At 37.5% G+C, this 25814-nt stretch overlaps 1 protein-coding gene across 4 annotated transcripts in view; it reads left to right on the top strand.

Annotated features, from left to right (window-relative positions):
• Positions 1 to 25814, top strand: part of LOC109936756 (adenosine kinase) — a 503574-nt gene that overhangs the window by 46567 nt on the left and 431193 nt on the right. For all 4 annotated transcript variants that reach the window (XM_048616272.1, XM_048616270.1, XM_048616269.1 and 1 more), the window contains exons 2-3: positions 2600 to 2674; positions 19641 to 19694. In XM_048616272.1, coding sequence (XP_048472229.1) covers positions 2619 to 2674; positions 19641 to 19694 — 110 coding nt within the window. In that variant the 5' untranslated portion in view covers positions 2600 to 2618. The remainder of the gene's footprint in view (positions 1 to 2599; positions 2675 to 19640; positions 19695 to 25814) is intronic.

Genomic DNA, 25814 nt, shown 5'->3' with positions numbered 1-25814 from the left:
CCCTCTCCCTCTCCCTCTCCCTCTCCCTCTCCCTCTCCCTCTCCCTCCTTCCCGGCCCCCCGCCTTCTCTCTTCACTTTCTCATTCATGTCTGTTTTCCTTGCCTTATTGTCTTTGTTTCTTCTGCCTGCACCTCTCCTTTTATCTTTCTTTGTGTGTCCCACTCTCCATTTTATCTCTTTCTCTCCTGTGTCCATTTTCCTATTCACTTTTTTCTTCTTTGGAATTCCACTAGTCAAGGCAAATAGAGATTCTTCTATCACATCTGACCTGCTTCACAGGTCATGATAAACCTCTGAATGCTTGGGATTGCTTCAAAAAGGTTGTAAGACTAAGTTTTGTTCCATCTTTGATACAATTTTTGGAATCAAAATTGATAGTGCTGTTAGTAGAAAGAACTTTGTAATGAGCAAATTATTTACGGAGATTATTTCTCTCTCCATGGCTATCTAGTTTGACGTTTCATTCAAATGACACCACCTCTGTCAACGGCACTTCTGAATACACTGGAACAAACCTTGACAGTGACAATCACATTGCATATCAGAATAAATTTTAAAAAACTGCAAGTGACTTCACTTCGACCGAAGATCCAAACAACTCAGCCAGGTTGACAGTACAAAACTGCCATAGAAGTAGGAAAATCAATTTCTTAAAGTGAAAAAGCTGTTTATTTTGCCTTAACCTTTGCTTGTGATAACTAATTTGCACAAGACTCATTAATTGGGATATGTACTCTAGTGTTGCAAATATAGCTGTGTCAAAGGAGAAGGTGATGTCTGACCAGATAGTAGGGCTGCTGTCTGATAGGTGGTTTAATCTGAGGGTCAGCTTGAACACAGAAGTTCAGAAGGAGAGTCCTACATGGTAACCTAAGTGGGTGTGGGCGCTAAACCCGTGGTGTTGGCTTCACTCAGTATTGCAAGCCAGCCATCCAAACAATTGAGGGGGGTGGGGTGGGTCGAGCCCAAAAAAACTGCAGATGCTTAAAATCAGGTACAAAAATAGAAATTGCTGGAAAACCTCAGCAGGTTTGGTGGCATCTGTGCAGAGAAAGCAGAGTTCATGTTTCTGGTCCTGTGACCCTTCACAACTGAGATAACCAACCCCCAAGTTCTTGAAATGTCCTCTGACTTAATACTCTATTGAATGTATGAGCTTATTTGATTGTAGTGACTACAGACAAATACATTTTTGGATATTTAATGTTTTGTTAGAACTTTGCCACATATTCTTGCTTTAAAAATGGCAGTGACCTAATTTTAAGATGAAATGTTTTCAGTTTGTCTGCCAAATTCATCCTCCTTTTTACTATGCATCTGCAAGTTCCATAACAACCTTAAAACGAAAAGTCATGATTCAGGATCTGTTTGGCACAGTTTATTGAAGAAAACTGTACTGCTTTAATGAGAAATGCACTTCATAGCAAAGTCATTTTTTATTGTCATGATTTCATTAATAATTATGGATTTTTTTGCTATTCATTTGTGGGATGTGGGTGTCACTGGCAGGCCAGCATTTATTGCCCGTCCCTAGTTGCCCTTGAGAGGGTGGTGTGAGCTGCCTTCTTGAACTGCTGCAGTCCACGTGCTGTGGGTTGATGCATAATGCTGTTAGGAAGGGAATTCCAGGATTTTTGACCCAGTGACAGTGAAGGATAGAAGGATTTCCTGATTTTTGTGTTTTTAATCCATTCATAGGATGTGGGCTTAGCTGGCTAGGTCAGCATAGGCCAGAGGCAGTTGAGAGTGAACCACATTGCTGTAGGTTACATGTTGGCCAGATCAGTTAAGGAAGGCCAGTTTCCTAAGCTAAAATATAAGAGCCATTCAGATGAGTTTTTATAGCAATCAGTGGTAGTACATGGTCATCATTAGGATAACATGTTATTCGAGATTTGAGTTCACATCCCTTCGTGGCAGATTCAAACACCATGTCCACAGAGCTGGGGTTCTGGATTACTTGTACAGTGACGTTATTGCTTCCTCTGAAGGATGATGTAGATAATCCAATGGGGCCAGAAGTAAATGGCAAACTAGTTTGGAGGAAATTATATTAATTAACAATACTTTAATGTTTATTGAATGTTGCTCCAAATGAAACAATTGTATGAAGTTATTGCTGAATTCAGATGTTATAGCTCACTCTTATTCTGTTTAATTTTGTGTAAACTTATACTTGGACATGGTTTCTTCATGTAAAAGTCAAGTGATTGTATTTGTATTTGTATTTGTATTTGTTTTGTCTTACCCATCTGATGACCTAAATAAGATCAAACATAACAAACAATTAAGTTGGAAATTGTATAGTAAAGCTGACAATATTAGTGAAATGCCAATTGTTAATATTTATCAAGTTTTTTGTAATTACATGATTGAAATAAAATAACATAAAGCAAATAAAATTCATTTTCAAAGTCAGTTCTGTCTGCCTGTTGCCAATGAAAACTTTTTCAGATACATAGCTTAAAATCTTTTAACTAAAAAGCCTAGCACCTGTCTTACTTTTCAGTTCTGAATTTTGGAAAGATACAAATGCCTCTCTAAGTTTGACTACTGTAGAAATGAGCTAATTAAGCCATTTTGTGCTTGTTTTTCCAGACAAAATGCTCTCTTTGGGATGGGAAACCCCCTTCTTGACATTTGCGCGATAGTGGACAAGGATTTCCTTGACAAGTAAGTTTACAATCTGTCTTGGTCATATTTTGAGTCAAGCACAGCCATTTGTAGATTGTGACAAAGTCGTGATTTGCACGATAGAACCTAGAATGTATAAAGTTATTGAGAAAATAATTTACAATTTTTATCCTACTGAAACAGCCACTGAGAATTAAAGTTATTTATTTTGAATATATAGACAGAGCCACCCTTCCCACCAACAGAAAATATCTCTGCCTTAGTTAATGTTCTGTATATTACATAGATAAACATTATATCATTAAGAAACAACATTTCATCCAAATTCTCTTTTTATTTTCTTGAATGTGGACATTGTTGGCAAAGCCAGCATTTGTTGCCCATCTCTAATTTTGCATGATCAGTGTGGCTTATTAGGCGATTTCAGCAGGCATGTAAGAGTCCATCACGTTACTGAGTCACTAATCCAGTGACAATACCACTACCACATCTCCAGTGGGATGTCTATTTAAATTATTTCTGGATTGTAAACTGAAAGAAGCCAGTCAAGGGAAAATGGAACATTATTTTATTTCAAGAGCCAGACCAAAATTAGTCAATGTTAAAATCAGGGTAAAAACAAAATGTGGATTTTGGGATCAGAATTCGGCAGTAAAATTAACATTACCAAGAAATTGTAGCTTGTGCAAAAATTGAGTTAAATTTGAACACTAAAATTTGCATCCATTATCGACAGTAGATTAAGATCATAAACTTTACTTGAAGTGCAATTTGTTTTCTAATCGAGGAAAGCTCTCCTGAATTCATAAAGCAGATGGATAGTTTGTGTTACTTTTCAAAGTGGAAAAAGGTTGAAACAAAATCTTGCAATGGAATATTCTATTTGAGATTTAAATCCTTATGCCTTGTAAACATAAGATATTTGCACACTTGAAGCCAGTTCCATTTTCCTTTTATTATTAATTTCTGTTTTTTAAATTTAAATCGGGCTACACGTGAAGAAAAGTGTTCATATTTAAGTTTTGTTGCCTTTGTTTAAATGAAGTTATAAACATTGTGTAAAGCATCTGTGTTCTAGTTTAATTTTCTGTTCATTTGAGGGATTTTGATTAACATAGTTAATCATCATAGTACTTTCTAAATGTAAGTCAGTGATTATGATAGTCAAAAATTATGTAAACGTGTATTGTAATTTGACCTGCCTGGAAATGAGTATCATTTATTATAGCATAAATTCCAATATCCAGGGAAGTAAGTGTAGTTTAAAATGATCTAACAGCATTTGCAAAAAAATGTGTGACTATCATGCTTTCTGAATTCTCTTTCTTTGTCCATTTAAATGCTAACTTTTCTGCAAAATAATTTGAATCATAATTAGCAACTGGTTCGGTAGTTTTGAATGCACTGGCCATGGAAATCTTATTCATTTCCTTGCAGTGCGCTGCCTTGCGCTAAAATGTTGTTTTAAATGTTTGGGTAGCATATGGCAGAATTCTATTTTTGGCTTGGAACACTGCTTTGCTTTTAGTGGTTTTTAAACTTGTGGATGTCAAATACTTTTAAAGGGAGGTGTATTAAAATGTAAACTGGAAAAAGTCACATTGAACAAAGCTTCTCTAATCTAACTTGAAGTATCTTTTTTGAGTTCTTTGTGTTTGACTCCTTGCTTTCCTTCCACCCCTTCTCTTCCTATATCCCTTTCTATATTTCCTTCAGCTCACTTTTGTCTCATTCCCAAATACTGTAACCATCTTTTTTTTTGTTTTTGAAATTTTTTCTCTTTTTGTTTGCAGCCCCCACCCAATTCTGGTCTGTTTCTTTTGAAATTTGCCATGCAAGAAAGCTTACATATGATAAGTACTCACAACAAGCAATAAGAGGTCCCATCTTTAACAAGAGATATGAAATCTACATTTTACCTAATCAGTTTGCTACCTCGTCTGAAAGACAGTATCAGTATTGCATGAGATATCGAATTAGTAAAATAGTCCTGCTGATATATTTTTGGTCTCTTATAAACATCACGTTGGGGTTAATTTTTATTTTACCAAATAACACACACCAGTGCACTTTGTATTTGCAGGTCTGTTTTCTCTTGTAAGTTTTGATTTGACAGATTTAGGGGGTCCCAATGCCCCCATCATTCTTTAGCGTGGGGTGTTTTGCAAATGCACTTTGCCTAATATTCTTGAGTCTGGTAACTTGGAGGTTTTACTGCAAAATGGGTCAGCTTGCATCAAATGGTGCAATCTGAGAACTGAAGTACAACATAGTGAATCGGATTGTCAGTGTTTTGCTGTATGTGCATTTTCTTTACAGGTCAGTTGGCCTGGAATAAATAAGATGGTTCCAGGGAGCTAGAAAATTTATGTAGCTGTTTTTACAGCAATTTCCCTAACTTATTTTCATCTGTGAATGAGCATTTTTAGCATGACTTATTTTTGTTCAGCCATGTTCTAAATAAGACATTGGCAACTACTAGTTACCAAAGTTAATTTAAATTGACTTCTTCACAAAAACTAATGTCAGTACAGATGTGTAATGCATTTATTGACCTGTGCCAGGTTTAATGCCACTAAGTTACAAAAATGTATGGAAAAAAGCAGATTTGATTAATTACTTGGAAATAAGTTGCTTAATTAGGAAACGCTTCCATGGATTCAAGATGATACATGACAAATTTTTAGGGTAGGTATGAGAAAATGTATTTAAATTGTGTAATTCATGTAATGAATTAATTTCCACATTTAAGGCAGAAACTCAGTACTCATTTAAAAATGAGTTAGGTTCTCTTCTCAGTGGAATTTGGTTATTTCTGAACGAACTATGCTTAATCAAATCATCTCTCCCTCATTTAATTGTGTAATTACTTAAGATTTTGAATAAAGCAATTAGAACTTTGAAATATTCAAGAAATTTTGTTCAATTTCAATTTCTAAAAATCTTCGCTGGAAGTTTTGAATCTATTGTTGGGTAAAAAAAATTGGGAATTGATTAATATCATGCAATACTGGTGAATTGAAAGAGTTCGAAGAGGCCCCAATGACAAACAGCTATTTCGAAGTTCTGTGCTATACCCATTAAATCAATTATAGAGTGCAAAATCATGGTCTAGTTTCATTTTGTGGATGGGCTCTTCAAATTGAGAAATGATACAACTAACCAGTCAACCAAGCCAGAATCTTTATCAAGCTTATCCTCCAAGTAGCAAAAAAAACCTGAATAATGGCATGTGATTAGTTCACTTTTTGTATTTGACTGGTTGTTTGTTTTTGTAAGTATTGATGTGACAGATTCAACATTTCAAGAATTCCCAGTACATTGACCATCCTTCAGAGTTGCACTTTGCCTAATTCTTGTGAGGCTGGTTTAATTTAATTCATTTCTACTTTGTTGGCCTTAAGGACAGTTAAAATTAGTGCTGCTTTGTGTGCAAAAGTAGCTGAAACTTAAATGTAACAAATGGTAGCCTGATGCTATCAGCAATCTCTACCTGCTGGATAGCTTTAGAATCTTGGTCATTTGTTGTATCTGAGTTTTAGGCACAAATTCAGTTGCACAGTAGAAGAGTTTTCTCTTTGCTTTTCTCAGTCCTGAATGGTGTAAAAGCTCTATGCTTGATTTCAGTGGAATCTTTCCATATGTAAATATAAAATATTCAAAAGGTTTGCCTCAAAAGCTCTTTTATTTCATTCTGATTTAAAAAAAAACACACATTGCCAGGCATCAGAGTACTTCTGTCTTTGTGAATGGCATGGGAAACTCCCCAGTAACCTTTTTTCATATCCTTGGGTTGCCTTTTGTTCAGATCCAATGACATGGCCCAGGAATGTGACTTGGGCTTTTGCAGACTCACTGTTAGCCAGGTTGATCACCAAGCCCGCCTTCTGATAGATACTCCAAATATTCTTCCCATGTGTGATTAAAAATCACCAGGTTGTAGATGACTTTATTAGTTAGTCTTTGACATGTACATGGCACATTTTTTATACCAAATGCCATGACTTGAAACTGGTACAGTCCATTCGGTGTCCTGAATACCAAAATTTCCTTCTCTCTTTCGGATAAAGATACCCGATTAGTGTCGCCTAAGTCCAGCTTTGAAATATAGGTAGCTTGTCTCACCTTCTCAACCCAGTTTTCTAAACATGTAGAATAGGATATGAATCAGATTTTGTAACTGCATTGACTTTATAATAGTCCATAAACAATTGTTAGTTTTTGCACTATTACCAAAAGTGTGCTCCATTTGCTGCAACTCACTTCGATTATATTGTCTTTGAGCATGCAATCAATCTCTTTTTGAATCTGTGCCAATGTTAGAGGGTTAAGTCGACAAGGATTTTGCTTAATTGGAACAGCATTTCCTATATCTGCATCATACATAATCCAACTAGTACTTCCCAGCTTATTCCCACATAGGTCCCCATGTGATTGTAATAACTGTTTCAGGTCATTTCAACTTTGTTCTGAAAGATACCTAAATAATGTATCCCAGTTTTTGAGAACGTCCTGGTCCAATCTAATTTGAGGAATGTCCAATTCTGAAGCCTCTGAGCAGTGGTTTCTCACTGTGTGTTGTAACTAGTAACACATTCTCCTTTCGTTTTTTTTCCAGATCAAAATACCTTTTGAGCATATTCACATTACACACTCTGAGATTTCTATCTATCTGGCATTCTTACCAAATAAAGTCCCCTCACTCACTCAATTTCCTTTCCATTTGATAAGGTCGACTAAACCTTGCCCTTTAAAGGTTCACATGCCACTGGAAGTAACACTAACACTAAAACTTGACAAGCAAAATTGCACATTTTTGATCTCTTGTCTGCTTCTTGTTTCATCGCCTGTTGGCTACTTTTAAATGCTCTCTAGTCAACTCACCTGCTGTATTTAATGTTTCCTCAAAATTTGAAATACAGTCCAAATATGTGGTCTCTGAACTCTGACTCACAATTTCTGCATAATTAATTTCAGAGGTCATCTCATCTCACGCCCAAGAACGAATTCAAATAGACTGAATTTAGTCGATTAATTAGGTGCATCCCTAATTCCAAAAAGAGCAAATGGATTTCCTTCATCCCAATCCTCCTTGAATATAAGCCCTCAACATGGTCTTTTAAAATTTGATGCCACTGCTCTAATGTTCTTTGCCATTCTGGATGGTATGCTGTGGATCTGAGATGTTTTATTTTTAAGCTATGCATAACTTCTTTGAATAATTTTAATGTAAAATTTGACTCTTGATGTGGTTGTATTTCTGTGGGTAGTTGGGTAGTCCGTATTTAGTAAACAAAAATGGAGTAACTCTACCATAATCCTTTAGCTATGATCTTGCGTAATGTAATGGTCCCTGGAAATGTAGTAGACACATCCATTATGGTCAATAAATGCTGACTCACACTTTTTGTTTTAGGTACAGGCCCTACATAATCAGCTCAGATTCTTGTAAAAGGTCCCTCGAATGCAGGAATGTGTGTTAAGGATGTTGGTTTTATCACTGCCTGAGGTTTTCCAATTACCTGACATGTATGACATATCCAGCAAAATTGAACCACATCCTTACACAGTGCAGATCAATAAAAATGTTTTCATATTTTGGCTTAAGTTTTCCTTATTTCCAAATAACAACCTAATGGTAATTCATGTGCTACCTGCAATACCGCGTTCCGATAATGCAATGGTAATACAACTTGATGAACTTCTGCCTATTCCTTATCCACCTGAATATGTATTGGTTTCCATTTCCTCGTCAAGACTTGATCGTTAATAAAGTAACATTCTGGGATACGCTCTGATTCTTCTGTGTATGCTGTTTGATACAGTTGTTCAGTTTTTCACCTTTCTGTTGTGATTCAGCTAATTTCTCTGAACTATAAATATCCACGTTGTCCTCCACCTGTTTGAGTGTTTTCTCAACCATTTGATCAAATATAGTTTCTGATTGTTGAAGTTCAACTTCCTTAAATTACTCCTTGACATCTCCTCCTGCTTCAGCCTCTGGCTTTGTGACGTTGTTACCACACAGTCAGGAAGAATCCCTGGATATAATTCTGTAACATGGCAGTTGCCTGATTTTCTACTGGCTTTTCAACCATAGTAGACATCACTCCCACCTGTGATCCAGCCATATCATTATCAAGGATAAACTGTATTTCCGAAATGGAGAGTTTCTCTTTTATTCCTACGACCACTTTACCACTTTTCACCAGACTCTCCAAACTCACTTTGTATAATGGAAAACTGCTCTTCTCACCATGAATTCCACATATTACCTCTGTATCTGGCAATACTCCTTCTGGGTTACATATCTCCTTATGTCTCACAATCAAAAATGGACTTGCTCCTGTATCTCTCAAGATTTAAATTTCTGTACCTGCTCCTCTTGGCAAACATGAGTAAACCTTAACCACACAAGTAAATTCTTTAAACAGATTTGGCCCTTCCTTCTCAACCACCACTGATCAGATTGTGCATCAGTTTGCAGCTTTTTAGCTTCCACTCTGCTTTTTATTCCCCATTTCAACAAAATTCATTGGCTTATCTTATTCTCACACATCTGTCTTCCCAGTGATTTCTCTGAACCACCAACACTGTAATGTAGACTAATATCGTGAAAACACCTGAGCTTTTTCACTTCTCTTTCCTCCGATAGGCTTCCTTTTCACTCTGTGGTAAACTACATTTACTATCTTCAGTGAGATCATCTTTTCCCTTAACAGGTGAGGTTTTCTTTGTTTTTTTTTCCCCCCCAATTTCTATACCTCACAGATAGAAAGTGATGTTGGAAGCCAAACTTTGATTTATGAACCAACTCCTAATCATGTGTTAATTCTGCAGCTAATCTTGCTGTCTTAACTCTCTGCTCTTCCTTCAGTTCTCACTACTTCAGGAAGTGAAGTTTTGAACTTCAAAATAATTGTCTTTCCAAAAGCTTGATATGGAGTCATTAAGCATGGGATCGGACCCTTCAGTCCAACTAGTCCATGCTGAGCATAATCCCAAATTAAACTAATCCTGCCTGCCTGCTCCTGGTCCATATTCCTCCAAACCTTTCTTATTCATTTCTTATTCAAATGTATTTTAAGCTTTGTAATTGTACCCACATCCACCACTTCCTCAGGAAGTTCATTCCCCACATCTATTTAAAAAAAAATTTGCCCTTCATGTCTTTTTTTTTTAAATCTCTCTCCTCTCACTTAAGTGTTCTCCCGAGTCTTGAAATCCCCCATCCTAGGGAAAAGACAAGTACCATTAACTCTATCTATACCCCCTCATTATTTTATAAACTTCTGTAAGGTTGCCTCTCAACCTCCTATGCTCCAGTGAGACAAGTCTCAGCCTATCCAGTTTTTTTTTAATAACTCAAACCTTTGATACCCAGCAACATCATGAAAAATCCAGTCCCATGTCTATTACCCCTCTCACTGCTTGATGCACCAGAATCCCATCACACATTTGCCATCGCGCAATGGCACTTAACATTAATTCACTAATATCTTTACACTACATTCCATCCACACACACTTGTGAAATATGTTAGTCACATACATACCACTCACAGCCTTTACACAGCTCTGTCTACTCCTTTTGGCAGGCAGTGACACAAAGTTAATTAATGACAATTAACCTCTGTCTTGCAGCATGTGGCATACAGCAGATCAGCAAGCCAGGAGTCTGGAAGTGTACCAGCTCCCCCTCCATCTCTCAGTGCACTGGAGGAGATGGTCCAGACAAACGTGGACAGCTATGGAGCCAATGGCATCAAGTCATTCTGCATCGTGTTCTTGCTGTTTTATGCAATCTCTTCTTAACTTATAACTGTTACCCTGAAAAGTGCCATGAAATGAAATGACCATGACATTCTCACTTCCTTCCTACCCCACTTCTTTTACATGTTTTGAGCTTTTAGGTAATCAAGAATTGCTGTCTCAATTCCTGTAGAAGCAAGTTGAAGGGCAAGTAGAAGAAGGTAGCCGGAAAGAAGAAGCATTGTCACTTAACTTATCACTTGCAGGTACCAGCTCAAATACTGGCACCTCAAGTATCTCAAAGGCTAGTTTAGAATCAGGATATGCCCAGATGAGTCAATTGTCACGAGCCTGACTATAGCCAGGACAGTGTGATAAGACAATTCATGTATGAAGTTGACAGAGACAGAAGGCATAGAGAGTTCTGCTTATGAGTGCAGCATATTGCCAAGTTTCCTTTGACTGTACCTTCCAAATGTGTGAACTGTACCACCTGGAAGGTCAAGGCCTTGGGAACGTCAACACCTGCAACACATTATAACTTTGAAATAAATATTCCTTTTATTATTGCTAAGTCAATCTTGAAACTCCCTCCCTAACAATATTGTAGGTGTACCTACACGTGGCATGTTGCACTTGAGAAAGGAGGGCTCACCACCAGATACTCAAGGGTAATTAGGGATAGACAATAAATTCTGGCATGCTAGAAACACTCACATTCTAGCAACTTGCATAAAAATAAATTCCAGTGGATCAATTCAGATTGACATGGCCAACTGGTTAAAAACATTTTCCACAGAACTACTGTTGGGTTAAGTTTTGACAGGACATAACCTCCAGCACAAGAATTAATTAAACAAATGCCATTTTACATCATCCCAAAACTGCACTTGACTTTGACAGTAGAAATATAATCCTAGAGCCTATTAATTATTTTAAGTTAAATAATACCCATATTTGTTACAAGCTGTCATTAGTAATATTAGAACCATTAAAAGTATCACAATATTCCTAAGACACACTGTATTTAATATTTCTTGGAGGACTTAAATTTGGAAAGATTATGAAAACATGGATTTATTCCAGGTTTTGTGGAAGTATCTGGAGCGATTTCTTTAAACGAGGTTATCGTAAGGCTACCGTTGACATTGGAAATTTTTAATTATCTTTGATCTATTTTCACCTATTATCCACCTATCAAAATTGCTTGGTTTGATCCTCTCAAACTCAGTGTAGGTTTGACCAGAGTCCCTGCTTAGATTCCTAAAACTTTGCCTGTCAACTTGTGGTACTAGCTCATGTGCGCTTAAGATGGCATTTTTCACCTCATCATACTGCCCAGATAATCTCCTCTGATAAGTGATGCAAATACCTTTCTTGCTGTCCCTACCAACTTTGTTTGGATCAACAATATCCACATGATGACTGGCCATTTCGTTTGTTTCGTCACTTTGTCAAATGAAGAAAGAGAGGCTTCTACATCCTTCTCATTGAATCCAGACAATGTTTGGACATTTTTAGACAGATCCCTGCTGGGGCATTTGGCTATGACGGGATTTTCTTCATCACTGTCCTCATCACTACTCCTACCTTTCATTTCTACCACCGCTATTTTAAATCGGAGTCCTAGAGCACAGAAACAGACCCAAATTGAATTTGAGTTTTCAGTTCCAAAATCTGATGTTCAAAACCTTTATTTCTCCGTTTATTCTGCTAGGGCTATCCTTTCCTTTACTTTTCCCTCTGCTTTTAATCGTAATTCAAACTGTTTCATTTCCTTTTTCTCACTTTGTGTTCTATCAGGACTACTCTTTTTATAGAATCCCTGCAGTATGGAAATAGGCGTTTGGCCCATCGAATCAATACAGACCCTTCGAAGAGCATCCCAACCACACCCATCCCCCTATCCTCTCCCTGTAACCCTGCATTTCTCATGCCTAACCCACCTAGCCTGCACATCCCTGGACACTATGGTCAATTTAGCATAGCCAATCCATTTAACCTACCCATCTTTGGACTGTGGGAGAAAACCCATGCAGACATGGGGAGAATGTGCAAACTCCACACAGTCAGTCACCCGAGGGACAATCGAATCTAGGTCCCTTGTGCTGTGTGCCAGCAGTGCTAACCACTGAACAAGCTTTGGGGAGTCAGCAGGTGAGTTGCGTGTTGCAGTATTCTCAGCCTCTGACCTACTGGTTTAACCACAGTAATCATTTGGCATGTTGAGGACAGTTTCTAGTTAAAGGTAACAGTCAGAATGTTGATGGTGATGGTAAAACCACTGATTGTCAATGTGAGCTCATTAGATTCTCTCATGTTGAGGATGATTATTGCCTGGTATTTGGGTGGCATGAATGTTATTTGCTACTTGCCAGCCCACGTCTTAAATGCATTTGGACATGAACAGCTCCAGTCTCTGAGGACTGGTGAATTGTGCGAACATTGTGCAGTGACTCAAAACCTTGGCTCTGCTTTTCTCCACAGATGCTGCCTGACCTTCTGAGGTCCTCTGGCACCTTCTTGCCAATGAGCACTCCCCTCACTTTAGCAGGCTACCTGACAGCATCCCAAGAACCTGCTGTGATCTAGATAAAACTCGCGAGGAAGGGTCACCGGACCTGAAACGTTAACTTTGATTTTTTTTGTTTTCTTAACAGATGCTGCCAGACCTGCTGAGTTCTTCCAGCAACTTCTGTTTAGATAAAGTCTGCTTAAAAATGTGGGATGACCCCAACGTGCTTTTCCAATCAGTTTGTCACTTGAGCGGCTGCCTTACGACACGGAGACAGACAGCCCAATCAAATTGAAGCATTCGTACCTCTCTCAAATTAAAACCCTCAGACTCCAGTGGTTTCTAACCAGACGAGTTGAGTAGCCAGTCCCAGGCTTTGTGAATAATTGATATTACACACCAGGCTTAAGCTTTAAGCCTAAAGACTTAACAATTTACAGCAAACATTGTTTTAATTAGCACCTTTTAAGAGCTAGCACTCTTGATAAACCACCAAAAATTATATCCCTGAAATATTATAAGTTAGCGGATTATTGCGATCTCCTTAAGTTCTATTTAAGGCAAAGTTAGATGATTATTTAACTGATTTATGCTGTAAATAAAGTGCAACAGTGATGTGTTTACTGCCTGCATTACATTTCTGTTACTTAGTGTTCTTATAATGATTATGGGGACCTCTTGATCAACTGGAATGTTTATCAACGGCACACTGCTGGTCCCATAGGTGCCGGTTAACAAAAAGTTTGCTGTATTAACAATACAGTTACTTAAGGTAAAAGTAAAGTGATCTAATTGATGTCAGTGATTTTAAACTCCATAACCTTCATTTTCAGCCGCCACTTGCATAGAAAACAGAAACAGACAAACACCATTAAGGGGTAAATGTAAACAATAGGAAAATTAACAAAACTGGCTGTGATTACTTGAGCAGTCTTACTTCGCAAGTACATGGGATTGTCTGTTGATTTAATTTTCTGAACGCATTGACCGCTGCCATCTTTTCCAGTTCAATAATACTTTCTATTTTGTGACATTCCAATAGCTTATAGGGGAACATTAGACAGGGAGTTTTCAAATCTTCATGCTCTAGAATCAACAGTCAAACTTCTTTCAGAATCACACAATCCAAAAAAACCAGTTCAAACTCTCTGGCTTCTCCCTCTGTTTGATCATGATGTTTTCTCCTATGCTTATTGGAACCAACTCCCACGTACTTACCTTCTTAATGACCAAACATTTGTTATCTGATTAAGCATAGTGGTACTCCAGAGTCGGAGAATTTTTGGAGTTCTTTGATCAAGAACCAACCTACAATTAATTTTTAGGCCTGGTCAAAAACAGATAACAGCTTGTCTGTTCTTTGTTGTTAAAACTGCTGATCATAGTCCAAATGCCACCTTTCAACCCTCCACTCACAGATGACAGCTCCAAACCAAAAAAAATTATTTAAATAAAATGAAAAATCGGAGCATGTTCTAATAGCAGCTGGATGGGAGAGGGGAAATGTACCATTGGAGCAGATGTAGCAAGACAGGATCGCTGATTAAATGTTGAGCGTAATACAGAATCTGTGTCTCTCGCATGCTGGTTGCCTCCATAATTGCTTTTTCCTGGACATTTTAAGGGCTTTTGGGTGTGAATTCACCTGCTGGCCCCATAAATGCGGAGCCTTGGATAATCTATTCACCTCTGACTCTTAAACGTAATGAAAGATTTTCCCTATTTGATGTATTAAAATTCAATGAATGTCCTACTCAGTAAATTAATTGGATTTTTGTAGTGTTCATTGTTTGCCTTGAGTTAATCCCTAAACTTTTAAATTCCCTTCTAAAACTTCTTTGCTTCTTGTTCTTATAAGCTTGCCTCTTTGATCAAGGTTTTGGTCACTTGCTGTAATATCTTATAATATCCGTAATAAATGACTCTGTCATTTAATTTGATAATCATCTTGTAAAGTGCGTAGAGAGATCTTATTATTAAAGATGTAACATAAATGAAGTTGATAGTGTAACTTGTAGGATCCAAGAAGAATATTGAATTGAGATTTTAGTCTCCTACAAAAGCAGAGGATATAATCATCCTAATCTCTTGATGGTTTTCTAGTGTCCATCTGGTTGGGTCCATTGTGTGGACAGTGGAATTAAAAGGAGAAAGGTGGAAAAATGCCTCTTAAGTCTGGTTTTTTAAATCTCTCTTCTGGTATATTTTGAAATTCTCAGAAGGGATGATTTCAGTGTCATCTGCTGTTGATCTTCTGTATCTGAGAAAGCTTTGAATAAAAAGTGTTTGTCTGAAAATAAATCTTGCAACTCAATTTCTAAATTGCTATTTTTGACATCTTTACTGTAAATAAGAGTTATAATGCTGTAGAGTAACTCTAAATAAAATGTGCAACTTTTTTGCTTTTGCTCACTGCTTGGACCTACGAGATTATTCTTTCCATAAGCTGATTCATTGATACCAATAAGCATCCTGCAGGTTTAAGGGTTATTCTGGGGCTAGGATTATGAAGTGTTAACCTCACTGAGGTCGTGAAGATGTATTACTTTGGTTGTTAAGAATAGTAAAATATTGGGTTTCTGTGATAATTAACTTGCATGGCACAAAAAGTGATCAGTTTCCACCACAAGTGAGTGGATACAGATAAGCCACCGTTCAGTCTCTCCAGTTTGCCTTCGGACTCTGCTGTCTTTTGGAAATTGTGCCTACAGCCCTTTTATGAGACAGCAGTCAATTGAACGACTCTTTTTTGATCTCATGACTTTGAATCACTGTTAACATCAGTGTAAAGAGTGTCCAAGCTCAGAAACTGCTTTACAGTCAATGAACTTCAACATAAAGCTACCCTTTAAACTTTTATCCCTGTATAAGTGAGCTTGTTCTTTGACATTTTGTGTTATTCTGGGTCCATGTTTTTATGTTAATGTCAGACCAGATTTTGAAGGGTCGCAAAATTAGGTACAAGTGCCTATATTAATGTTGAAAAATTGTTTCTGATCTGTTCTGAAAATAAATAATCCAACCTAGCTGGGTGATTGTCTCTGTCTCTGTTTAGTTTAGTAATCTACAGCATACATGTACGATGTTCAATTTGACTTTTAGTTAATAATTGAGGCATTCATTTGTTTACTTTGTGCTCTAATTCCTGGTGAATGATAATGCTGATCATGAAGGAAGTTTTTCGTATTAGCTCATGGAATGTGGATGTTGCTGACTGGGCCAGCAGTTATTGCCCATCCCTTATCCCTAATTATCAGAGAACCGAGTGACTCACTGGGACACTTCAGGGGTAGTAGAAAGTTGACCCTCTTACTATGGCCTTAGCATAGCATGGAGGCCAATTCGGGCAAAGGTGGCAAGATTCCTTTTCCAAAAGAATATTAGTGAACCAGATGGACGTTTATAGTATGGTCACTATTACCTTTTAGTTCCCGATTTCTGTTGATTTCAGATTTCACCACCTGCCATGATGGGGTTTGAACCCTGTCACTGTACGAGAGACACTTACCATTACCTCATTACATCCCTGTTGTTGAACCATTGTGGAGGCTAAAGCACGTCTGTAAATGTATCATTGTAATTTTCATGCTAACTTCTGAGGCTTTTCCAAACTTTAAAATGCGTTTTGTGATTTGTACTAAATCTGACTTCTTTTTTCAGAGATTTTGTACATTGAGTTTATTTTTGTGTTAGATTGTTCAGGATTTTGCTGTTACTAATAGATAAAACTGACAGTAACTATTAGTGTCTGCACATGCAGTGATAAACACAAATCTGTAAGTTGCTAGCAATGGTACCTTGCTGTTATACAAGCTGTGTTCAGCGATGGAGATATACAGAAGTAACTTGAATTTTGTCAACTTGCTGCATTTGCCCACCACACTCACTTGAGAGATGGATTTTAAAAGTTGAGGCATAGGATAACATTTCCTCAATGTTGTCACTCTACATTATTTTGTTCCAAAATCTCTTCTGTTTTCATCGTTAATATCTCTCCCTTTAATCTAATATGCATGTTCCAGTCTTTATTTAGCCTACATTCAAATCACTGTAGGAAATAATAATTCCGGTGTGTTTTTTTAAAAAAAATTCATGCTTTCCAATCTTGTTTGTGAGGATTCTTCAATCTCCCTTGGTCAAAGAACCTCCGAACAGCTTGACCTGTTCACTGACGTCACAGATCTTTGTAAAGAGTGTCACATTGGATCAGTGGCCTGAAAGTTAAAAATCTCTGACCAGCTCATGAAATATCAATGGGCAACTGACTCTGTAAGGCTAAGGTGAAAACTGTTCCTTTGATACTGCGCCAAATGGAGACCTGAGTTCAGTTTGTCAATAATGATTGCAAACTATGCTTACTAAATACTACATAAAGCAACCTCACATTAAGCACATAGAAAAGGACTGGTAATTCTGTTGGAGACAGTAATTATTAGTATTACACAATTCTGCTCAGTGGTTGTCATTTACAGCAGTTTGGCTATGGTTTGCCTCTGCTGGCCAGTAATGAGATAATTTGACTTAAACTCTGCAGAAAAATGTGTTACATAGGGAATTCTTCACTCCCAGTGAGTGGACCATACTTTACCTATAGTTAATTACTAAAAGTTTATTTTTTTTAAACAGTTTATTTTCCTTACTTTATAAGTCGCAAGGCCAACCCCACTTTTCTCATAGTGCATGACATATTCTTGTTGAAACAGGTGCTGTGTGTGTACATGTTGATTCATTCTGCGAAGGAAATAGCCCTGTGTATTTATATGTGTGGCTTCCAGGACGTGCAAGTACACCGCATTGGGATTGGCAAACAGTCCTAAATTGGTTGTCAGCGTAATTCATAGAACACCCTGGGCAACACTTTGTAAATAATCCTATCACAAAATTAGATCTGATATTGGACATTGTTTAGAGTTTTGCAAACATGGGTTGGTTGAATATGGTCAGTTCCTTGCTGCTGTGAACAGCCAAAGGGATATGTAGTTAGATAGGATCTGCCAGTCTTTGGATTTTACAGTTAGCATCACACTGGCACTAAAATTCATATACTACGTGACTTACTGGTTTGGCTTTTTGGCTCGAAGACTGCACTCTGTAGGAGCAGTCACCATTAGAGTTCATGCTGCATAGCAGTGGCGTTAAACAATACATTTCACCTGTTGCTCAAACTTTTCAGGACTAAAGGTAATGGCTCCCAGGCCCATTAATGAATTTGTGCAACAAATTGAGAAATAATCTGCACAAGATGCCATCATTGTTTACGCACTTGTGTGTACTGGAAACCACATATTAATGCACAGGGCCTCGTTCTTCACAGACAGGAAAAACATGGAAACACTGTTTCAACTTGATCTTTCAGATTGCAGGATATGCAATCATATTTAGAATTGTTTGGAAACAAGTTTTTTTTTTGGAAGTGTGCTTAGAAATGTCAGTGACTACACATCCTAAATAAACGTACCGCAAAATTACGCACCCGTGACAGCTGTTTGAAAATGTGCTGAAATGGTTTCATTATGATATAATTCTGATTTTTGGGGCAAAGCACTGAGTAAGCTCAGGTGCAAGTGATTACAATTTCTACAACTCCAGAGTCATCTCAATGTTTTAGATAACTTCAAAGAAACCTCTATCTACTCATCAACAATGCTTCCCAGGTAAGAATCAAAACTACAGATTCCTTCTTTTGCACCAGTTCCAAGTAGACTAGTGCTTAAATTTTTAGGAGTACTGTAATTTTATTATGATGTCAAGAACTTCATTGTGTTTTCCATTTTTCCTTGCAATGCATCCCATATAATCATTGTGCCACGTAAGACCATTTGAAGTATCAAGTCCATACCAGTTGTGTGTAGAGCATTAAATCAGTATCATCCTCTTGCTGTGTCCTTATAGCCCTGCAGTTTATTTTGCCTTGTGCTCATCATGTTTCCTTCTAAAATTGCCCGTTGCTGCTTCTATATTGGAATATAGTTCGTGAGCACTTGATGCAATGTCTGGTACATCACACAAGTGACCCCATGAATCCAATCATTGCATGTCAGTAGCTTGTGTACTGGACAGTTGAAGAGAGGAAGAAGAGCTGTGTGCTTTCATGCAGGGATAATCTGATGCTTTAAAAAAAGCCTGTTTGATGTAAGTATTAAGGAATATATGTCGGTCTGGAGGGAGGTTAAAAAGCAGAGCTGGCAGATAAATGTGGGACTAAATGACGACCTCCCATTCTGTATGTTTCAATGATAAACACCTCTGCCTATGGGGGGTTCCATCACTATGCTATTTTGTGAAAAGAAATTATCTAAAGTTGTTCCAAAAGCAAAGACCTGTCAACAAATATTACTTGCTTGTTGAAAGTATCTTTCTGAATTTGGGTCTTGCATGACTAGTTTGAAACCAGTAACTTGAATTTTCTGTTAAGAGTTCAAAAAAAGAGACTTAGCTTGCAGGCAACTTAGTCATATTATCGGTTACTGGGAACCAAGTCCATTATCAGAAATCATATTATAGAAAATTCTGGTTATTAAAGGGGCTATTATCCCAACACAAAGTATAGGCTTCGCTTCCAAAAAACTCATGGACCATCACCAGAACTAAATATTATTCCTGATGAGAGAATATATTCTGCCTTCATCAAGTGCTTGATAGCACAGTCAAGAATGTCAATTTTGTTTCATTTAAATAAGAAGGATCAAGGATATAATTTTGTGCAGTAATGTTTAATATTTTCACTTTGATTTTCAAGGTATGGACTGAAGACAAATGACCAGATCCTAGCTGAAGACAAGCACAAAGAACTGTAAGTTTGAGTGAGTAACTGCAGTCTGAAAATGGTTATTGAACCTTCAACAATGGGTTCCCTCAAAATTTGGAGAATGTTGCCATGCCCTGGTGTATGGTCCAAATTATACTGAATGGTTAAGTTACAAAACTTGGATTTTTGTTTGTTACTCAGAAGGAAGATCATAGAATCTCTACATTTGTGAAAAAGAGACCTTTCAGCCCATAGAGTCCACATGGACTCTGAATATCTCACCCAGACCCAGATTCCTGACCTATTCTTGGAACTCCATAGTTAGCATGGTTAATACACCTAATCCCCATATCCCTGGACTATGGGACAAATGAGCATGGCCATGCACCTAACCTGCGTGTCTTTGGACTGTGGGTGGAAACTTGAGTATCAAGTGGAAACCCACGCAAACACTGAGAATGTGCACACTCCACACAGCCAGTCACCCAAGGCTGGAATCGAACCCAGGTCCTAGGTGCTGTGAGGCAGCAGTGCAAACTATTGAGCCACTGGGCAGCCTCTTTACTAGGATAAAGATATACCACATAAATGGCAATAATCACAGTCCATTATAGTAAGAAGGATCAAAATATCGTTATTTTGGTCTCTGTCTCAAAATAATCCACAAAAAAGAATTTAAGAAACAGAAGCAGGAGGAAGGCTTCAATCCCTTGAGCTTGCTCTGCTATTGAATAGCATTATATATCCGTTGTCTGCTTAATCCCCGTTTCTCTTGACCAAAAGTTTATAATTTCAGCCTTTAGTACATTCAATGAATGTCATGGGCTCTCTGTGTAGAGACTTCCATAGGTTCACAACCCTCTCAGTGAAGAAATTTCTCCTTTTCAAAGCTGTACATTACTGACTCCTTACCTTGACAGTATAGCCCCTGGTTCCCAGCTGTCTGGGAGGGGGAAACTGTTTGCAGCATCTACCCTGTCAGGCTCCTTAATCTTTTTTTGTTATGATTCTGTGTTCAAACTGTTTTAAAAAAAAAATCTTGGAGCATTGCCATCAAAACTAAAATTAAGTGTTTAGAAATCATAATATATTCTGTCATTCTGTGATACAGTTTTGAAAAAGCGCATTTTTATGGAGGAAGTTAATTTCAACTTAAAATGAATTTCTGATTCAAGGCAAAGAGGAGAAAGGAATTGTATAACTCAACTCGCCTCTCTCAGAAAGCGGAGAGGTGGAGTGTGCATTTTGTGAAGTCATCGCTCTGATGGTCATCCATGATCAGAGAACATTTACTTCGAATTTAGTGTTTTCAAGAGTTGCCTGTGAGAACACTGATCAATATTTATTATAGATAAAGGTTTTATTTTGTTGTTAACTTTGGGTAGTTACATTCAAGTGAATCATTTATGAAATGGTGGTTTCAACAATTTTACTGAACGAATTTTTGCTGAACCACTTACAGAAACTTTGGAAATAAAAAGAATCTTGATAAACTGACACAGCCAACCTTTTTCAACCCGTCGCAACTTGTTTACACATAAAGGGCACATCTGCTGAATAGCCTTGAAAATACAATTCTTGTTGGAGTAGTTTGACATTTCTAAGAAGTGAAATTCTTCTTTTTGCATCAGAACATATAGTTCCTGAAGAGGAAAATTCACTTGTTTCATCACAACTGTCCAATCCAGAGTCCACATAAGGGAAAAAAAAATCTTATGTCGAGGATAAATTCCTTCCAAAATATTTAAGATGCCTTATGAAATACATTGTGTTTAAAGATGAATTGTTATGCAGTACATTGTAAATAAATAAAACAAAGTTTTTATTCAACCAAAAAGGATTTGCCTATTCCCTGAATTTTTTTTTTGCTTCAGTAAGCCCTGAAAACAAGACACTTGTTAAATATCCTCAATAATTACTTTTCATCCTCTACTTCCATATGATCATATTTCAGGCATTCCAGTTTGTAAACAGTTCTCATTTGAATTGAATACGCCACTTTTTAGTCTGTTAAAATTCTGTTTTTGTTCTCTCCTTTCACTTAACATTCCCAAACATCTATCTTATTCTGTTCAGTCATGTCACTTTATTCATCCTGCCAGTTCCATGCGCTCTCCAAAGTTTTACTTTGTTTCTAATTTCTGATTTTAACCATGACGTTCTGAAACTTGAATTTGTCTAACTTTTTGTGGTATAATTTTACACAGCTACATTTCAATGACGTTTTTAAAAATATAGTCCTACGTGCTATTTTCTTCACTTTATCGAGCATGCTATTTCAGTCTGGTATCCTTGCTTTCATATCAGCTTTCCTTATTTTAATTGAACTTTAACCTGTAGCATGAGATGAGCAGTAAGTCTAGATGCTGTTCTTTCAGACTTAGCTTCTATTTAATTGACTGTTGATGTTGCTTTGCTATGGATTGCAGAGACATTTGAATTCTTCGATGAATCCTTTGAGTCTGCTAAATTGACTTTGTTCACAAAGCTGAGAACTGTTCTCCGTTCCAATTACTGTGGAGATTTCTAACTCCACACATGATTTGGAAGCTTCATCAACTCAACTTGGTACTGAAAGGAGGTTTCCACCTCCCTGTTAAAAAATATGGCATAAATCCTAACCACACTTTGGAAAAACAGAAGCTTTTCCTCATGTCATCTTTGTAATTTTTTGGCAGTTACTTGAATTTTGAGTCCTCTGGTTTGTGACTTCAGCTATTGGTAAAAGTTTTGCTTTATGGAGTCTAAAACATTTAAAGGATTTTTTTAAAAACGGAAGTTGACCAAATTTCTCCTTACATTTCTGTTCTAATGAGAACAACCCCAGATTCTCCAATCTTTGCAAATTTAATCCTTCTGGAACCATTCCAGTAAACCTCCCTCCCGCTTGGGGAAGGGATCTGTGATCATCTGTTGGAGCTTGAATAGCTAGAAGATGAACTAAGCCTGCTTTTCAACTCAATCTTGGTGACTTCTGACCTTAAAAATAAAGTGCTCACCCTGGATTTTTCTGAACTGAAAACAAAGTTAATGGCTTTATATATTTACCCTACTTTTCAAAAGTCAACAGTTCAAACACCTTCCCATTTAAGCCGCAGGTCCCTGCAGTCTTCTGCTCTGACAAATACTGGATTTTGTCACTGTTCTAACTTTGTGGGTTTTCTTTTAATGAAAAGACCGAGCAATCGTTATCCATTGACTTCTGTTTTGAGATTCACTTTGAAAAATTGACAGTTTATGTAAATTATACACCTTTCATCACACTTATTCATGCTGTCTTTTCTGTAAAACTCTTTTAGATCTGTATATTTGTTTGATCTACCTTTATCTTTGCTAGGTCTTGCTATTTGAACAGAGTTGCTAACCTACCCTCTATAGTGGTTGGTTTGAGCAGTTGGCTGGATGGCTAACATATGGTGGAGAGGGGTTCAGAAGAGATTTACCAGGATGTTGCTGGGTGTGGAAGGTTTGAGTTACAAAGGAAGGCTGGATATACTGAGACTTGTTTGACTGGAGTGTAGAAGGCGGAGAGGCAATTTTATAGAAGTTTATAAAATAATGAGTGGTATAGATAGTTAATGGTAGTTGACTTCCCCCTAGGAGGGGGAATGTCAAGACCAGGGGACACATTTTTAAGGTGTGAGGAGAGAGATTTCAAAAGGACATGAGGGGCAAATTTTTTTTTGGATATAGAGGGTGGTTTGTGTGTGGAATGAACTTTGTGAGGGAGTAGTTGATGTGCGTGCAATTACGATGTTTAAAAGACATTTGAATGGATATATGAATAGGAAAGGTTTGGAAGGATATGGAGCAAGCAGGTGGGATTAATTTAGTTTAGGATTATGTTCTGCAGGGACTGGTTGGACTGAAGGGTTTGTTTCCATGTTGTACGACTCGATGATGCAGATTATTGTCAGTTAACAACATAGTTCAATCTCTGTGCCCCCTGTGGTAGGGTCATGGAGACTCGCCCCACTCTTGGAAAATTTTACCCCTAACCTATATAAAACTAACTGCCTGTCAAGTGGCAAGCGATACTTGTGATCCTCTGCGGCCTATAGCTAATCTCTCAGTTCATTTTGTCAGCAAATTACCTATACTAAATAGTGTGAATCCAACCTCCAATTGGGTTGTCATCTCAGGTTTTTTGATTTACTTGATCATTTGGCCAGAGCTCACTTATTCTGGGAAGCCAAGGGTTTAAACTTGGAAGAGAGGATAATTTGCCCTGGATGTTTCTGCTTTAGACTGTCTCCTCATTTTCCTTGACCTGTGGATAGTCACCTCAGCTCCTTTTTAATGTTGCCAGTTTTCTGTCTTAGCAGGATAACCTTTCTCAAACTGTAGGTCTTTAAACAAAAACCAACTTTCTACTTTTGTTAGATACTCTCCAATTCTGCTTTGATTCTGAAACAGAGGCCGACCAGGTGCCAGCTGTCAAATTACATACTTTCTGTATATGTTTTTGTACAAGCTAGCATCTGGCATTGAAAGCTCTTCATACTCTTCCGAAACCACATATTGCTACCCTATCCTGTGCTGCCTTTTTACACTCCAAGCCTGTGGTTAAACTTATATTTTTTTTTCCAGATAAATTAAACTGCCTTCTCTTTCTGCTGTGAATTCCTGGTGTAACTAAATTTCCGATTTAGAAATATTGCTTTTGCTCTGTTTCCCGCATAATTCTGTGATCAGATCACCGTGTCATCTCTGTTTAAACTCGAGTTGTTTCTTTCCTTGTTTGTCTAGCCATATCACTGTGACACATGGAAATGGTTATGGTCTTATGCTCAGAAGCTTTGCCAAAAATTGAGTTCAGATTCTCATCCAAGCATAAACGTGTACAATGGATTATTTATGTAATGGTTATTAATTTAGAACTGATTAAAAGTAGTATGTCAGTAAATGTTTTAGACAGCTGCGTAAACTACTGTGAAAGAACAAATCTATTCATTCCCATTTGAATCATAAAGTGCAGTTAAAACTTAAAAAACAAACCCCATATTTGTTACTTTTAAGAAAGAACTCGTGCAGCCAGTGTTTTATGCCTTGGGCAGTGGTGAAAGTTGGAGCTGAAATGTTTATGATTTTACAGTAACAGTACAATTTCGCAGGTTCTTCACGTATTCCGAGACGATAAGAATTTAGCCAAAACACTTGGCACTCATGTTCAATTCATTACTTGACACTCAGCTTTACTTTTATGACTTAACTCAGCCTTTTATGCTTCGGCCTCATTAGGTGACTGGTATTGGTGAGTCTATATTTATTAGTTGCTCTGAGGAGATGACAGGGTTGGGGCTGCACTTTAAATTGTTGGAATGTTTGCGGTAATTGTACCTTTTGTAGCAATTATTTTGGAACTGTGTGGTTTGCAAGGCCACTTCAGAATGTATTAAGTGTCAATAGCATTCGTGATATGTTATCTTAGCTGAAACATCCTTGTGAACATGTTGGATATTAATGACAATGTGGCAACTTTGATGTCCTTTTTTCATTTTCTGCAAGCAACTAGGTTAATTGAAGTCACTTTAACAATTCTCCATAAGTTCCCACCTTACTGATGTCTTGCTGAGCCCTTCAGTTTTACAACTCCAATCCATTGGATTTTACTGGTTTCTCCCTATTTTCCTCTCCTTCTGTATGTTAACCCCTGCTCCCAGTAGAAGCATTGTGCCCACTTCTGGGCATCACTCTTCAGGAAAATTTTAGAGCCACAATAGCAATGAGTGAGTCACAGTGGTCTACGGCACAGAAAAAAAGGCCCTTTGACACATTGAGGCACTGTTCAAAAAAAAAAGCATCTCATTATTCTAATCTTTTTTTTCCCAAAGTATTTGGCCCATGTCTTGTCAAGTGTATATCTAAATGCTGCTTAATTGTTACAAGTGTTTCTGCCTCTTCTATTCTTAGAGGCAGTAAGTTCCAGATTCCCACCACCCTTTTGAGTGAAAAATCTCTCTCGCATCCCTTCTTAAAACTCTTACCCCTTATCTTAAATCTGTTCACATTAACCCCTTCAAGGAACAAATTGATGGTAGATCATAGAATCCCTTCAGTGTGGAAGCAGGCCATTTGGCCTATCGAGTCAACACTGACTGTTCGAAGAGCATCCCACCCAGACCTATCCCAACCATACCTGCAATCCTGCATTTCCCAACTAGC

Source organism: Rhincodon typus, chromosome 34, assembly GCF_021869965.1.
Source record: "Rhincodon typus isolate 14 chromosome 34, sRhiTyp1.1, whole genome shotgun sequence".
Lineage (NCBI taxonomy): Eukaryota > Metazoa > Chordata > Chondrichthyes > Orectolobiformes > Rhincodontidae > Rhincodon > Rhincodon typus.
The sequence above is the reverse complement of the archived record's forward strand: the minus strand, read 5'-3'. Positions and strand labels throughout refer to the sequence as shown.